The following is a 15,930-nucleotide window of genomic DNA, read 5'->3' as shown; positions in this document are numbered from 1 at the left end:
CCTCACAGGAGGTGTGTGTCAATATGTAATACCGTCCGTATGGAGGATCTGCACGGCTTGCATAGATTTCTATGACTCTGCTTCTTTCCAACCCGTGTGGTGCAAACAACTGGCCCCCGCCACCAAGCATATTTCCTTTTTTGCGGCGTTTTTTGCGGACGATTTCGCTGCCGCTGGCTTTGGTGCACCCGCCACGAAAGCTTCTGAAAAAGCCCTGTAAGCATGGCATGCAACTGAGCGAGCGCTCCCGTTGCCTTCCCTGGTTGTTCGGGCTATTAACTCCGACGATGCTGCTGTTGTTTCCCTTGCCTCCGGACTGACCTTCCCTCACGCACACAGGGAGGCGCCGACGGTTTAGCGAGCAGCACATGCGCTTAGAGGCGCTGCTAGTTCTGCAGGTAGCGCAGTCCAACAGCCGCCGTCTCTTCGGCTCGCGAGGCTGCCGCTTGTCAAATTCGCCCTACACGAAGCCGCTCCTCTTGCACAGCTTCTGCGAGGCGCTTGCAGTCATTGCCGATCTCGCCCTTGCTGAGGCTGCAAAGACGGCAGCGGCGTCGAACGGCCGCTTAGCGAGCTCCCGAAGAGACTCGGTTCCGCATGAGGGGTTCGCACTGGCTGCCCTGCTTGGCGGTTGGCTAGCAAGTGCCCTCCCTGGTGCAGGAAGCCTCGAACTTTGGGCAATGCACCGGGGGACAGAGGCAGCTGGCGCTCTTGTTCTGGCTGTGTGGCAAACTGCTGAGGCAGCTCTGTTTTCGCTGCTGTTTTCCGGAGTGGCGGGTGAGTACGAGGAGGCCACGTCCTCGAGAGCATTTGTTGTTGCCGTTCCAGGCGGGGTAGCTGCAATCCGCCTCTGCTGGGAAGCACCGGTGGAAGCGGCAAAAAATGCGGTGCTGCGGGCTGCTGATTTTCCGTCTCCTGCAGCGGCTGCAGCTGCTGCTGCCGCGATTCGCGTTGTGGCGGGGGAGGCGTCTGCTGTGGGTGGTCCTGCTGCTTCTCGTGTAGAGGCGGTGTTACCTCTTGTGTCTGGAGTGCCTGCTCACCTTGAGTCTGTGAGGCTGGCTGATACTGCATTTCTGAGGGCACCCCTTGCGTCTCCTGCCGCAGTGACACGTGCGTGGGCCGCTGATGTGCTGAAAGAGGCTGAAACAGTTGCAGCAGCTGCGGCTGTTGCCCACTTGCGTTAGCGAGCGTCAAGGACGGTTGAGACAACAGCCCTCCTGGGCGTGAAGAGTCGCTTTGTAGCGTCGGCTTCTGCATGAGGGATGAGCTCTCTAGTGGCTGCAGCAGCTGTAGCGGCCTTGCTAGGAGTGCCTCTAGGGTGTGCTCCGGGTTGGCCTTTGCCGTCCACTCAAAGGGCTGCAAGGACTGTAAAGCTTGCTTGCCTTGTTCGCGGTGGATCTGTGGCGGCTCTTGCGTTTGTGAGCTGGCTGTTAGTTCTTCGGGGACGTCTCTCTGGTTGCGCAACTGCATGGTGCCTCGTGTCTCTTCGGGTGCTGAGGATACAAACGCTGCCGCCTCTAACTCTTTCCCTGGCAGCAACGCATCTGGATATCCTTGCTGCTGCTCGTGCTGCTCTCCTCCGTGCTCTTGTGCTTCTTTTTGCTGCTGCTCGTGCTGCTCTCCTCCGTGCTCTTGTGCTTCTCTTTGCTGCTGCTCGTGCTGCTCTCCTCCGTGCTCTTGTGCTTCTTTTTGCTGCTGCTCGTGCTGCTCTCCTCCGTGCTCTTGTGCTTCTTTTTGCTGCTGCTCGTGCTGCTCTCCTCCGTGCTCTTGTGCTTCTTTTTGCTGCTGCTCGTGCTGCTCTCCTCCGTACTCTTGTGCTTCTTTTTGCTGCTGCTCCGTTGCGTGCCGGTCTTGCTGCTGTTGGCGCTCGAGGCCTTCTTCCTGCTTCTTTTGCTTCCGTTGTCGAGTGCGTTCGAGTCTCGCTGTAGCTCTCGAGGCGGCTTTTTCAGCCTTTCTTCGCTCGTGCTTCTGTCTGCGCTCCTCCTGCTTTAAGGCCCTCCACCGCGGCTTGGATTTCCTCGAGGGGTCTCCAAACAAGGGGCAGTCGGGCAGTCCCGTAATTGCATGCCCATAAGGAAACAAGCCTCCATTCTTCTCGATTGTGCGGTATAGAATCTGACGCCTGCTAAGCCGGTCCTTCGGGGTGTCTACGCCCACTGCTGCATCCGGAGAGACGCTGGATGTGGGAGCACTCAAGGAGACAGTGACAGGGGCAGCAGCAAGCACACTCGCAGCAGCAGCAGGCAGCACCTTGAGCTGGCAGTCTTCGTAGGGAGACCCTCTGTACACCCACAGGCCGCATTGCAGATGCTGGTCACACTGCAACTGGCACTCTGCTGCACTGGCGCATTCCTTGAGGAGAGGGCCTAGGTCGTTTCCTGGAAGCCCCTTTCCTGGCCAGAGACACATGGGAGTGCGCTTAGGGGGGCAGGCGTTTTTGCTGCTGGCGCTGCGCTGGTCGTTATTGAGGCAGCTGCCGCCGCCGCCGCTGCTAGCGCCACACTTGTGGTTGGTGGCAGACGCCGTCGCACGGCTATCCGCGTCGTCTTGCGTCTGCGGTTGCTGTTGCTGAGTCCGCAGCATGCTTTCTTCTGGTGCTCGCCCCTCTTGCTGCAGCAGCAGCGCCGCCTCTGGTGTCTGTTCACAGCACCTGGGACCGCTTATAAAGTGGGGGACCTTCCTAGGGAGCAGCATCCACTTTAGGAGACAGATCCTCTGTCTGGGCAGGAAGGTGTAGCCTTGACACGCTTCGGTTTCTTTGCACTTTTCCTGGCACTCCAGAGAGCTCAAAGCCACCCGGCGAGAGAGGTCGTGCCCGTAGTAATCCGCGTCGTGCTCCTCGCATGCGTTAGGAAGCTGCGCATGCGCGGGGAGAGGGGGAGGCGACGTCGTGGTCGTTGTCGGCCTCGCGGGGGGATCGCAAGCGGCTGCTCCAAAGTGCCAGTAAAAATCGGAAGACTGCCACGCCGCTTGGAAACCACGCGGCGAGTGGACCATCGATGATGCCACATCCTTCTGTTTTCGCGCTTGTGGGTGCTGCGTATCGTTGTCGTCGTCGTGCTCCGCCTCCCCCCTCTCCTGCGGCTCTCCTGACCATTGCTGCTGCTCTCGCTGTTGCGGTGCATGCCGCCGCTTCTGGAAAATGGGGAACGCATGCGGCGCCCCTGGTAGCAGAGTTGGGAAGGGGACTTGCGCTTCTTCCTCATGCTCTTTATCGTCGTCTTCTTCATCGTAGCCTCCTTCAACATCAACTTCATTCCCTTCAAAAGCTCGCGTTGCTTTCTCTGAGGCTTCGGCACGCGGTGCCCTGGCCGCAGGTTCCTCGGATGCGCGTATGGCTGCTACAGCCTCTCCGGTGTCTCTCCTACCGACAGAGCTGTTTCTTGAAAAACGCGCAGACACGCGTTCTGGAGCTTCTGCTGCTGCTGACCCTTCAGTGCCTCGATACCTCTCTGGTTCCGCTTCTTCTGCCTCCGTCGATCCATTTTCAGCATCCCCGTTTCTCTCTAGCACGGTGTCAAGCTTTTCCGCATCGGGCAGAAGGCCCTCCAGCCTCCGTGGCTGCCCATCTGGCACCTGCTTCTGGAAAGGCTCTTGCTGCTGCTGCTGCTGCTGCTGCTGCTGCCGATTGACCTGTAGGGGTTCTGCTTCTGGCGCTGCAGCATCTCGACTATTGACGTCCTGTGACTTCTCGCGATGCTGATGATATTTTTGCTGCTGTGATGGTGCTTGCGGCAGCTGTGAAGTGGCTGCCTGCTGAGCTTGGCGTTGCTGCTGCATGCGCCATGTCTGGTTCTCTTCGGGTTGGTGCTGCCCCCCTTCGTTAGTTAGATTGTTCTCCTCCGCGTTCTCTTCCTCCTGCCGTTGCTGTCGCTTCTGCTGCTCCTGCTTTTCCTGCTGCTTTTGCATGCGCTTTCGTCTGCGTGCCTCTCTCGCCTCTCTCTTCTTCTTGCGGCGCTCATCCCTCAGCTGTTGCTGCTGCCGATGTAGCTGCTGCAGCTGCTCGTGCAGCTGCTCCTGAGAAAGCTTGGGGTAGCGCCTGAGGCTGCAACTCCCCCGAAGAGACTCTGACAGGAGGGAAGAGGTCCAGAAAAAGTAGTGCGTACATCCAGAAGCAGCGAGACACAGTCGTCTGCAGACGGCAGGAGAAGGGATGCCCCCGGCGACAAATCCCAGCTCCTCACCATCAGGGAAATCCACACCTGGACTGCCGCACGCCTGTTCTGCAAGCACACACACACACAGAGTGTCAGAAGCAGCAGCAGCAGCAGCAGTAGGCACAGTCTTTGACGGCATGCATGCTCCAAAGCATGCCTTCAGCGGCAAGGGGCAAGGCATGAAGGGTGGCTTTCTCAAGGCATACACATGCAGCGCAGTCGATGGTGTGAAGTGTGCAAACAACACTCTTGCGAACAAATAAACATATATATATATACATGCATGCATACACACACACACACACACATGCACACACACAAGTACATGCACGGGTACATACACCTGTTAGCACATGTGGACTGCAGCGTTGGCGGCAGCACACACAACATCGACGCCAGCGAACACCTACCTGGACATAGATTGAAGTCTGAGTCGCCGCATCGAGTGCAGCAAGGAAGCCCCATGAGCTGCTTGGAGCAAAAATACTGCCTGTCTTCAGGGGTAAGCGGCGTATCCTGCTGGAGCACCTCTCTGCTGCTGCTGCTGTCGTCGCTTGTGCTGCTTTTTTTGGCGCAAAACGGATCGAATCGGCTGCCCCCTAGACCGAAGAGCCCTGCGGTGTCGCAGATCTGACTGCTGACGCCTGCGCGAAACAAGACAAGAAGTGCCGAAGGGGGTGTCTTCTCTATGGCAGCAACGAATGCCTCCTTCTCCCCCGTCGATTCTAAGGCCATAATCGCTTGTACGCCATACGCGTCTGGGCTTTAATAGGGCAGAGGCCTTCTTTGTTTGTTTAGAAGCGAAATCAGATGCCCCAGCAGCAGTCTACGCACACGTGTCATCAGGTAGAAGCTGGAGGGGTCGCTCAGGATGTTGCGGCGAGCACTCTGATGGTCCCCCTACCAGCACGAGCCACTGTCGCAGCTCTCCAGACACCGGCAGAGCAGGTTCTGCCGCTGCAAGTAAATGGCAAGAGCTCTGCAGCAGCACCAAAAGCAGCACTGAGAGCAGCACTGACTGTAGCGGCAGCTCTCTGAGGGGGTAGAAGTAGAAGTAGGGGATACGCCAAACAGCGTCAGCAGTTCGCGTGGATGCAGCTGACGGCCGAGGCAGCAGGAGCAGCTGCATACCTGCATTCCTAGAGGCAGCAGTTTGTTGGTGGCGTAGAGAAAGTATTTGCAACGAGGAGCGGCTGCTCTGCAGATCGCGCGGCAGGCCTCTGGAGAAGGCACTCCAAAGGGCACTGCGGCGAAAACGGTTCCCACGCCGAGTCGGATATCCCTCCAGAAGCATTTTTCGCTGTCGCGTCCGTCCGCATCTCCGCCGCTTGATTCCCCCCCTGCTTCCGGAGAGGAAGGAAGGGCGCCGGCGAAGACAGCAAGCACAAGCGCAACGGCTATCAGAGCGAGCAAGCAAGCATGTGCGAGCCGTCGTGCAAGGGAGGAGGGCGAAGCAGCAGCGCTGCACCGCAGACGTACCTATGGCTTTTTGTTGGCTCTCCCAAAGACTGGACAAACGCCCCGAGGGGGAGAGCTGCAAGATTGGTCTGGCAGGCTCTTCATCTTCTAGGCCGCTTGCTGCTGCGGCAGCAAGCAGCAGCAGCAGCAGAGGCAGAGGCGACAGGAGCACACGCAGCCAAAAGCCCCTCCAGGGGAATCTTAGCGCACGTTTTCGGAACCCCTGCGTTTTCGGAGGCGCACGATGCTGTGCAGACGAGGGAGAAAAGATCCTCAGGAGGAGGTAGCGTGCCGAAGGTGCGCTTATTCTGTCCATCCGGTGATCCTCGAGGGCGTAGGAAGGCGGGCAGGAAATTCGCAAGCCACACGCGACGCCTCCGCGATGGATCCCCCCGTTTATTCGACACCAGGAAGTGCTGTGCTGATCTAAATTCATGAAAGAAGAGCCTGTGGCACTCAGGGAGGGAATGTGTGGTTTTTGCGCCAGCGCCGAGCCCGTCAGAATCGCGGAAGTGACCCTCCGTCGACCCCCCTCGGCTAGCGAGGAGGTCTTACAGCCAATTCTAGCGGGGAGAAAGCTCCTCTGGGGTTTCAAAAGGGTGTCTCTTCGGCTTAATTCCAAATTAATGGGCCCGGATAAATCGCTGCGAGGCGCTGTCGCCCTGGACGAGGACGGAGGCGACCCTCCGGAGAGAACGAACGACTCCTCGTACGGCTCTCAGCAGAAGTGCGGCTCTACAAGGGAGTGCTGCGGCTTCTTCACACGCGGTATTTCACCAGGCCATGAGTTTGCCGACCTTATTTCTTCTATATTTGTTAGGACGACGAGAAGAGCAACAGGTCGAGCGGAGACTCCACGTATAGTGCCTGCCTGCAGAGACGACCACCCCTGGGGAGGCTCCCTGGCAGGCTGGGCTGGGAAGCGGAGACGCTTTGCGCACAGTCCACGCTTTCTTGCCGCTTATTTAAAAAAAGTGCCTCTTTAAAAAGCCTTGCCACTCGGAAAAGCCTGCGTCACGACACACAAGCGCGTAGCTCCGCTACAGCAGCAAAACTTCCGCTGAAGCAGCCAGCAGCTACCAGGCGGAAGGATCTTGCGATCTTCTCGCCACGGCTCTCCCCCCTTCGCCTTTCCCCTCACCAACGCAAAGCTGTGCGGACACTCCGTAGCACCTCTTTCTCTGCTCTTTCTCCGCAAACAATGGGCGAGGGAGCTGCAGCCACTAGAACCGCCGCAGCGGCAGCGCTGTGAGCATGCACCTCCCTAAACTCCCTTCCAAGAACGCCTCAGCGCATTTCCCCCCGCAGATATGCGCTGCAGTACGGACGACACCTAAGGGGCCTCCGTAAAGTCGAGGGTTGGCAGCAAACGGAGGCGTTCGCTGCTCTCCCGAGACTCCCGATGGACGGCATACACCCCCCCCACCAGCGAACGCAGCAGCAGCTGCAGCAGGCGCAACAACAACAACTGCAGCAGCAGCTGCAACGCCAGCAGCTGCAACACCAGCAGCTGCAACAACAACAACTGCAGCAGCAGCACTGGCAGGCACAGCACCAGCCCGTAAGACTCCAACCATCGCTTCCATCGGTGCAGTCGTCGCAGCCACACCTCACCTACACGCCGCAGCAGCAACAGGAGGCTTCAGCAGCCACACGCAGCCTTCAGCAGCAACAACAGCTGCAGCAGCAGCAGCAACAACAATTGCAACGCGCTCAACAACTGCCTTGGGAAGGCCAAGAGTATCAGCGTCTGGCACTGCAGTCCCTTTACACGCAGCCTCAGCAGCAGCAGATCCACCATGGGGAGCAAACGTCTCCTCTTTTCGCGCAGCAACTGCAGCCAACCCCCCCGCCTGTGCAGCAATTGCAGCAGCTGCAGCAGCAGCACTTCCCCCCTGGCCTCCTACTCCGGAAGAGGGAGACTTCACAGCTGCACCCAGAGCATCAACAGCATCTGCTGCATCACGCTCTTGATCAGCATGCGCAGCAGCCACTGCAGCAGCGCCGACACATATATCAGCATCATCAGCAGCACCAGCAGCAACAACAACAGCAGCACCAGCAGCACCAGCAGCACCAGCAGCACCAGCAGCAACAACAACAGCAGCAACAACAGCAGCGACAGCAGCACCAGCAGCAGCAACAGCAGCAACAACAGCAACAACTGTCCACAAACGCGCTTTTGACTCCTCCAGGCTTGCCTATACCGCGTCAACAGCAGCAACCCCCACATTTTTTGCAGCAAACTCCGCCTCAGCAGCAGCCAGCGTATCCTGATTCCCCTCCTGGCATTTTCCAGACTGCGCCACGTCGTTATGGTGTGCAGCAGCAGCAGCAGCAGCAGCAGTCGCAGCAGCTCATGAAATACAGAGTATTTGAAAATCCTCCAGGCTTCTTAGAAGTGCAGCAACCTTCGGCCTCTTTTAATCCCCGTCCTGCGCAGCAGCAGCAGCAGCAGCATCTACAACAGCAGCAGCAACAACAGCAATCGCAGCAGCATCTACAACAGCAGCAGCAACAACAGCAATCGCAGCAGCGTCTACAACAGCAACAGCAACAACAGCAATCGCAGCAGCGTCTCCAACAGCAACAAGAACAACTGCAATCGCAGCAGCGTCTACAACAGCAACAGCACCTTCAGCATCTACAGCAGCAGCAACAACAACACCCCCAGCATGTACAACAACAGCAGCAACAACAACAGTTGCAACAGCAGCACCTACAGCAGCAACAACAACAGTTGCAACAGCAGCATCTACAGCAGCAACAACAACAGTTGCAACAGCAGCATCTACAGCAGCAGCGCGGTGTGTGCTCTGATCTGCCCCCGTGGAAGCAGCAGCAATGCCAGCCTCAGAAGGTACAGCAAAGAACACAGTCGCAGCAAGGGAATCAACAGCAGACTCTCCCTTCCCTGCACTCTCCTTTGGTAGCTTGCGCGGATGATGTTTCCAATGCAGAGCTCTCACCAGTGCAGAGAACAGCCGGCCAAACAGCTCTGCAGCAGCATCAGCAGCCGCATTTGCGGCAAGTACAACAACCCCACCACCACCAGCCTCCCTTGCAGTGGATGCAACATCAGCAACAGCCTATGCAGCAGGAGCAGCAGCAAAAGCCTATGCAGCAGCAGCAGCCTATGCAGCAGGAGCAGCAGCAACAGCCTATGCAGCAACAGCGTTTGTCTTTTGTCGGCGCGCAAAGGGCGGGGGATGGATTCTTGCAGCAGCATCAGGGAGCAGTGCAGCATCAGCAGCAGCAGCAGCAGCAGCAGCAGCTGTCTATTGATGCAGTTCTGCCCTCAGGGAGCATCAGCAGCAGCAGCCGACGGATATGCCATGTCTTAGCGCGCGCAATGCAATGTTTGCTGCCTCTGTTACTTTTGGATCATAATCCCGTGACACAGCACGAAGGCTTGCAGCTGCTGCTGTCTCTCACGTCTTACGCTGTTGTTGGGGGGGGAATTTTTCTCAAGCCGCTGCAGCAAGTCGATGTAGACGCATGCAATGACGTTGTTGAGGCATTGAGGGCGCTGTATGTACACCTGATGGCTTCCGCCCTCCTCACGCATTCCGACGCAGCCACTCGTCTTGCAGCGACGCGTCTTTGGTCCTTAGGAGCTGCCCTTGCGTCTCGCATTCGAGAGGAAAGCGGCAGACTGCTGCAGCAGCTGCAGCGAAAGCAGCAGTCACAACAAGTGGAGCAACTCCGCAGCATGCAGCAACGCTGTCTTGCTCTCATGCGCGTCTGCGCTGTGGGGCTTTCATACTTGAGTTGTGCGTTTACGTCCATTTTATCGCTCTTTTCTCCCCTTTGCCGCTGCAGTGTATGTGTATGTATTGGGTGTATGTGTTTTGTGTGGATGTGTGTGTGTTGTGTGTATGTGTGTATGTGTGTGTGTTGTGTGTATGTGTTGTGTGAATGTGTGTATGTGTATTTATGTGTGTATGTGTATGTGTGTATGTATTTGTATGTGTATGTGTTGCATGTGTATGTGTGTGTGTATGTGTATTTATGTGTATGTGTATTTATGTGTATTTATGTGTATGTGTATGTGTACGTGTATTTGTATGTGTATTTGTATGTGTTGTGTGTATGTGTATTTGTATGTGTATTTGTATGTGTTGCATGTGTATGCATTGTATGAATGTGTTGTATGTGTATGTGTTGTGTGTGTATGTTTGTGTTGTGCGTATGTGATGTGTGTATTTCCCTTTTTCCCTCTGTTCCTGCCTCGCAAAAGAAAAAGGGGTGTGCTGAGGAGTCTCTTCCTGCCCCTGCTGGCAAGGCAGTTGTATGTGTGTATGTGCACACACATGCATACACACTGTGCTACGTGCATGCATGTGAGTATGCATGTGAGCATGTGTCTGTCTGTCTGTGTGTCTGCTGGTTGTTGCAGCGGACGGTTGTGCATCTGTGCGCGTTGCTGCCTTGAACGGCATGTTGCCGTTAGCGGCTGCAGGGGTCCTTGAGGAGGATGAGATGCTTTCTGCGTTGCAGAGGGAGTCTTTTCCGCCAGTTTCTTCGAATCCGATGCTGTCTCTGCAGCGGCAGTCTTCAGCCCTCCGTGCCGCTGCTGCGGCAGCTGCTCCGCAGCAGCAGCGGCAGCAGCAGCTTGCGTTGCCTGCCGCTGCTGCAGAGGTGGCAGCGCGTGGGGGGGGCGGACGGGCTGCCGTGGCTGCTCTGGAGGAGCTGCAGCAGCAGCAGCTGCTGGAGCTGCAGCAGCTAGGCGCTCTCCAGCTGCAGCGCATTTTTACCCTGCCTTTGTGCAGTGGGTACTTGCTGTTGCGTCTCGACGATCAGACGGAAGCGGTGCGAGCCGCGGCTGCCGAGCTGCTGCTCCTGCTGCTGCATGCACTGCGGCAGCGGGGAGACTGCAGCAAGCTTTCGCTGCTGCTGCAGTCCTTCCTGTGGGATCTCATCGGCGATCCGGCTCTGCAGGTGCAGCGGATGGTGGCAGCCGCGGCTGTAGAACTGTCTCGCGTGTCTGCCTTGCGTGATGGATCTCTTCGACGCGCTGTGGCGCCTCTGTTGCACGAGCGCAGCAAAGCGACGCGGCAGCTGCTCCTGCAGATGCTAGGCTGCTGCAGCGTCCACAATGCAAGAGCCGCGAAGGCAGCCTTGCAGGGGTTGCTGCTGCTGCTGCCTGCCTCGAGCGGCAGCAGCAGCAGCTGCTGCTGCACGGACGGCAGGGGGGGGGGGCCGGCTGCCTGCGTGTTGACTTGCATAGCCAGGATTGCTCGTCTGTACCCCCCTGCCGCGCGCCAAGCGGCGTTTCGAGTCTTGGCGGATCCGCACGGACGGTCGGCTGTGCGTCTGGAGCCTCTGGGCGCCCTCAACCTGCGCGAAACGCTGCTGCATCTGTGCGTCGCTGCGCCTCCGAACGCCGCCTCGCTGCAGCAGCTGGCTAGCGCTGCAGCCGCGAAGGCAGCGAAGGCTTCCGCGGCAGTAGAGGCCTTTTTGGCCTTAGGAAAAGAGACCTTTTCCGCTTCAGCGACGCTCGGCGGCAGGCGCTCCTCCAGCAGCTTCGCGCTCGACCAGCAGCAGCACCGCCTCTTCTTCTTCCTGCAGCAGCAGCAGCACCAGTTGCTGCTGCAGCTGAGAGCTTTCGCCGCGCTGGAAGCCACGCGCGTGGGCTGGAGTGCTCGTGCTGCTGCCGTTCTGCCCTTGGATGTGCTGCAGCGGCAGGAGGCGCTGCTGCTGCATTTCCCTGAGCTCCGCGAGGCGCTGCAAGACAACCTCTGCCTCATCGCGCTGACGCTAGCTGCGCAAAGAGGTCTCTTGGCTCGCTCCGAGCACCTGAGGCGAGGAGCGAGGGGGGAGGGGCAGAGGCGGAAGCCTCACTCGAGGACCCTTCTATTCCCGCGGATTTCCTCGTCTGCTCGCGTTGCTGCTCCAGGAGGCGTGGCGGATCCCTCGTGCTTCCTCCCCGCTGCAGCCAGGTCTGGCGTCTGCAGCAACGCCAGCGACAGCAGCAGCAGCAGCAGCAACAGAGGCAGCGCCGCTCGTGCAGATGGCGGGCATGGCGCTCCCCTGAACGCCGTTGCCTTGGCTGACGGGCTGTGGATGCACCTAAGCGACGTCTGCTGCGACTGCAGCGGTGGAATTAGCGAAAACTGCTGCAGCAGCAACTGCAAAATCTGCTCGGGAACTTGGCTCGACACTCCTGAAGCGTGGCATCTTCTCCACCAAGAAATTCCTTGTCGCTACACAAGCCTACTGCAAACTCTTCGAAGGGCTGCTGCCCTTTGTAGAGGTTCTGTACTGGCGGGGGGAAGCAGCAGCAGTAAATGCAGCGTTGCCAGCAGCAGCAGTAAATGCAACATTGCTAGCAGCAGCAGTAAATGCAACATTGCTAGCAGCAGCAGTAAATGCAACATTGCCAGCAGCAGCAGTACAACAAGCAACATTGCCAGCAGCAGCAGTACAAGCAGCAGTAGCGTTGGCAGGGTTACATCAAAGAGACTTCGCGAAGTGTGGATTACAGACCCCTTGCTGTGCGCATTGCACATGTGTGGGGCGTCTGGCGTGGAGTATACACACCAACACGCACAGGCTGGGGGTGGAGTTCGAGAGTATCAGGCAAAGCGGAAGGGCAGTCGCACAGACTACTACTCGTTGCCACGGGGGTCAGAAACTGCAGAGCAACAGCAGCAGCAACAGCAGCAGCAACAGCAGCAGCAACAGCAGCAGCAACTGCAGCAATGGAAGCGGCCTTGTGTGTATCCATCTGATGCGGGAAGGGTGACTGCAGCGCCAGTGGCAGTGGCAGCCTCTGCTCCTGCCTTAGCTGTTTCATCTAAGGAAGACGTTGCAGAGAGAGCATTGTCAGCATCAACTGCAGCATCAGCAATTGCAGCAACAGCAACTGCAGCAACTGCAGCAGGAGGGCGTTTAGAGGACACAGCCGCTGCACCCACTGCTTCTGGGGGAGTGTCAGGGGAAGACGTTGCTTCTGCACTTGCCACTGTGCGCAAAGGCATGGCGCATGTTCGCGACTCCGCGGCAGTGCTGCTTTGGATGCCAAGTGAGGTAGATCTTGCTGCGGTGTGGCGTCTGCAGCAGCTTCGCGCTGCTGCAGACCCCCTTGCTGCAGGTGCAGCAGCGCGTTTTACTGCTGCTGCTGCTGCGGCTGCTACCCTCCACGTGCGACGCAGCACAGCGTCTGCAGCGGAGGACGAAGATGACACTGCAGCAGCTGCCGCGGAACGGGGTAGCAGCAGCAGCAGCAGCAGCACCACTGGTTTGCCTGCAGCATCTCAAACGCAGCTCGACTGCCGACCACCCCGTCTGCGTCTGCTGCTGCGCCTTCTACAACCCCGTGTCGTCTTTCGTGCAGCAGCGCGCATGCATGCATCCCTTGCGCTGCTGCATTTGGATGCATGCCTCACGCCAGCACAGCAGCAGCAGCAGCAACAACAACAGCAGCTGCCAAGCGAAACAGCCACAGGCACTTCCAGGAGCCGCCTTACAAGCGCTGCTGCTGCGGGAGTACATGCAACAGCAGCAGCAGCAGCAGCAGCAGCGGCAGCAACAGCAGCGGCAGCAGCAGCCTCTGCCGCAGAGGAGATTGCTCCCCATCAGACAGCAGTTTTAGGGGCACGCATGCAGGCACTTTCTGCGAACGCGTTGCTGCATGCGGAGCACTTGCCCGTGCAGCCGGGGGGACTGTTGCCACACTGGCAGCTGCTGCAGCTGTTGCCATCGCAGCAGCAGGAGCTGCATTTAGACAGCTTGGTCACTTCAGCAGCTCTTCCACCCTTTGCAGCGTTCTTGCAGCAAGAAGCGTCGAGTACCACAGCAGCGCAAGACGGCTGTGCAGCTTCGTGTGAGCTTCCCATGCAGCAGCAGCTGCAGAGACGCGTTCATGTCGAGGGCGTTAAGTGGCGTGCTCAGCTAGCTGCAACCATGTTGGCTGCAGCTAGTCAAGACAGCAGCTCTGCGGCGCTGCTGCCTGCCACAGGGGCAGCAAAACAAGCGGCAGTTGGGATTGCTGGCTGTACTTCTTCGGACGGCAGCAGCAGCCTCGTGGGAATGTGTGTCTTCGAGATGTATCCAAACCCACTTGTTCTCTGCTGCAGCGGGGGTGTCACGATCTTCTTGAAAGTGTCGATCTGCATGCAGCAACAGCAGACGAAGCCGCTGTTTGTGTGTGCCCGCCACACTTCTCCCCTGCGGGCACCTGCTGCTGCTGCTGCTGCTGCAGCGCCAGCACCACGCAGCAGAGCAGCAGCAGCAGCAGCAATAGCTGCTGCAGCAGCAGCTGCTGCTTCCCACCCGTCTGGACTGTTGAAGGCTGTAACTGCCAGCAGCCATTGCAGCCTTCTTTCCCAAGTTCGCCTTGGAGCCTGCACGGCTGTAGAGGCGGCACCAGGCACAGACTACTCAGCGGATCGTGATGCTCTGTCGGTGAGAATTCTCGCCTTGCCACTCCTGCTGCTGCGGTTGGGTTGGCTGCTGCTGTTTCGGCTGCAGTGAGGGATCAGAGAAGGTTTAAAGTGCAAAAGCCACACTGCTAAAGGCGTGCGTGCCTACTTGCGTGCTCGCTGGCTTTTGCTGCGGTGAGGTGTCTGCAGCAGCAATGCGTGGAGAAGCGTGTCTTCCCCTTCCTTCCAAGAAAGAGACAGCGCACCGCACGCAGCAGGTGCAGTAGGGATGCTGCGAGCACACGCAGTGAAAGCAAGGACGGCAGCGACGCTGCTTCCTCAGAATGCTTCCTCTACGCCATTCCTAGCGACTGCTGGAAGAGGCGTCTCGAGCATCCTCCCCTGCTGCCTTCCGCAGAATGTCTCGCAGAGTGCAGCAGAGGCGGCTGCACGCCTACCGGCTGCAAAGTAGACCATGCTGCAGCTCCAGGGAGGCTGTCTGCATGGCGTCGAAAAAAGGGATGGGAAGCGACTCTTACTGTTCCCGTGAGCTTCGCAGGCGCCACCTCTGCAAGCGTGCCAGGTATGAGGAGTTGCACTTGCTCTCTGCAGGCGAAAGAGCTCTCATTCGTCTTTCCTGGTGCCTTTTTCTGGTGCTGTGGCACCTCTTCGGCTGAATCCTCTTGCGGTTGGTGCTGCGATTGCCGTTGCGGCTGCAGTGGATTTCGCGGTGTGCTGCTTGGAGAGCTGTCCGATTCGGAAGGGAAGTGGTCAAGACTTTGTAAGGCTGCCCTTTAGAAAGAAAGATAAAGAGAAAGATAAAGAAAGAAAGAAAGAGAAAGATAAAGATAAAGAAAGAAGGAAAGATAAAGAGAAAGATAAAGAAAGAAGGAAAGATAAATATAAATATAAAGAAAGAAAGAAAGATAAAGATAAATATAAAGAAAGAAAGAAAGATAAAGATAAATATAAAGAAAGAAAGAGAAAGAAAGAAAGAGAAAGAGAAAGATAAAGAGAAAGATAAAGAAAAAGAGAGAAACCTCCCCCTGTTCCGATGTCATGCGCGGGTGCATGCACTGCACTTTGCTCTTGAAGGTTGAAAGTACTGTTGCATGTTGGATGTTTTTAGCAGCAGGAGAAGGAGGAGGCATGGGAGTTCTTATTTTTGGCACTGTGTGGCACTTATGTTCACTTGCTCTCAGGTGTTTGTATCTCCGGTGCGGCGTGTGTGGATTCGCCCTTCCAGCACTGCTTAGTGCCTTCTTGAAGGCATCAAAGTTTGATAGACTTATTTTCTTGCCTTTCAGCGAGAAGGGAAGCCTGACAAACCTGGGAGGAACGCCTCTCCGGCTGCACTAGCAGCAGCTGCTGCTGCCGCCCGTCAGTTGTAGTATGCATGCGTCTGCTGAACATGCAGAACCTCTGACTTTTCGATGTCAAAGAGAGGGCTCGCGGGAGTGCCACCAGCTAGCTAGGAGTTTAGCTGCGCGACCAGATGCATGCGCGACGGTTTGGAAACACAGTCTCTTTTTAGCGTGGGCGCTGTTCCCCACAGAACTTACAGGGAAGCCTCGCAGGCAGCCTTCATGGCTTCTTTTCACGGGGAGTTTCACCCTCTGTACAAATACTATTGCCTTCCTCTAGCAGCAAACAAGAAGGAAGGAGGGCCCTGCGATTGTCGGCATTTACCACCCTCACAGTCTGCATCTAATACCCCCCATGCATTGTACATATATATATTCTATATATATTATTTATATATTTTATATACATGCAGGCCTCGATTCTTATCACCAGTGGTGCAAGGGCGGCTCAAAAGGGATGAACTTCCCGTTTAAAAGCAGCCACACCGTTCGCTAAGCCCGTCTGGCGAGCCGTACCGGCGCTTGCTCTCTGTCTTTCTTTCTCTCTCTCTCTGTCTTTCTTTCTCTCTCTCTCTCTGTCTCTTT

The 15,930-nt window shown here is 57.2% G+C and overlaps 2 protein-coding genes across 2 annotated transcripts; one reads left to right on the top strand and one right to left on the bottom strand.

The window, feature by feature from the left end:
* Positions 1-1,590: 1,590 nt before the first annotated feature.
* Positions 1,591-5,720, bottom strand: LOC34621984 (the record flags this gene model as incomplete). Its single annotated transcript, XM_026338192.1, has 7 exons — positions 5,710-5,720; positions 5,289-5,619; positions 4,992-5,136; positions 4,568-4,801; positions 3,785-4,223; positions 3,524-3,647; positions 1,591-3,471 (listed from the first exon to the last, which is right to left on the bottom strand). Coding segments are annotated over exons 1-7 (3,165 nt in total), but the record flags the coding sequence as incomplete, so codon positions are not given.
* Positions 5,721-6,049: 329 nt separating this feature from the next.
* LOC34623772 lies at positions 6,050-15,372 on the top strand. The gene is made up of 13 exons (XM_026338190.1): positions 6,050-6,520; positions 6,937-7,176; positions 7,243-7,363; positions 7,456-7,565; positions 7,648-7,854; positions 8,059-8,418; positions 8,698-9,388; positions 10,015-11,883; positions 12,013-12,177; positions 12,490-14,024; positions 14,243-14,564; positions 14,701-14,762; positions 15,289-15,372. Exons 1-13 carry the CDS (start codon positions 6,050-6,052, stop codon positions 15,370-15,372), a joined length of 6,237 nt encoding a protein of 2,078 aa, XP_026193975.1.
* Positions 15,373-15,930: the final 558 nt, after the last annotated feature.

This window comes from Cyclospora cayetanensis, unplaced genomic scaffold (genome assembly GCF_002999335.1).
Source record: "Cyclospora cayetanensis isolate NF1_C8 unplaced genomic scaffold, CcayRef3 CcayRef3_contig_24, whole genome shotgun sequence".
NCBI lineage: Eukaryota > Apicomplexa > Conoidasida > Eucoccidiorida > Eimeriidae > Cyclospora > Cyclospora cayetanensis.
The sequence above is the reverse complement of the archived record's forward strand: the minus strand, read 5'-3'. Positions and strand labels throughout refer to the sequence as shown.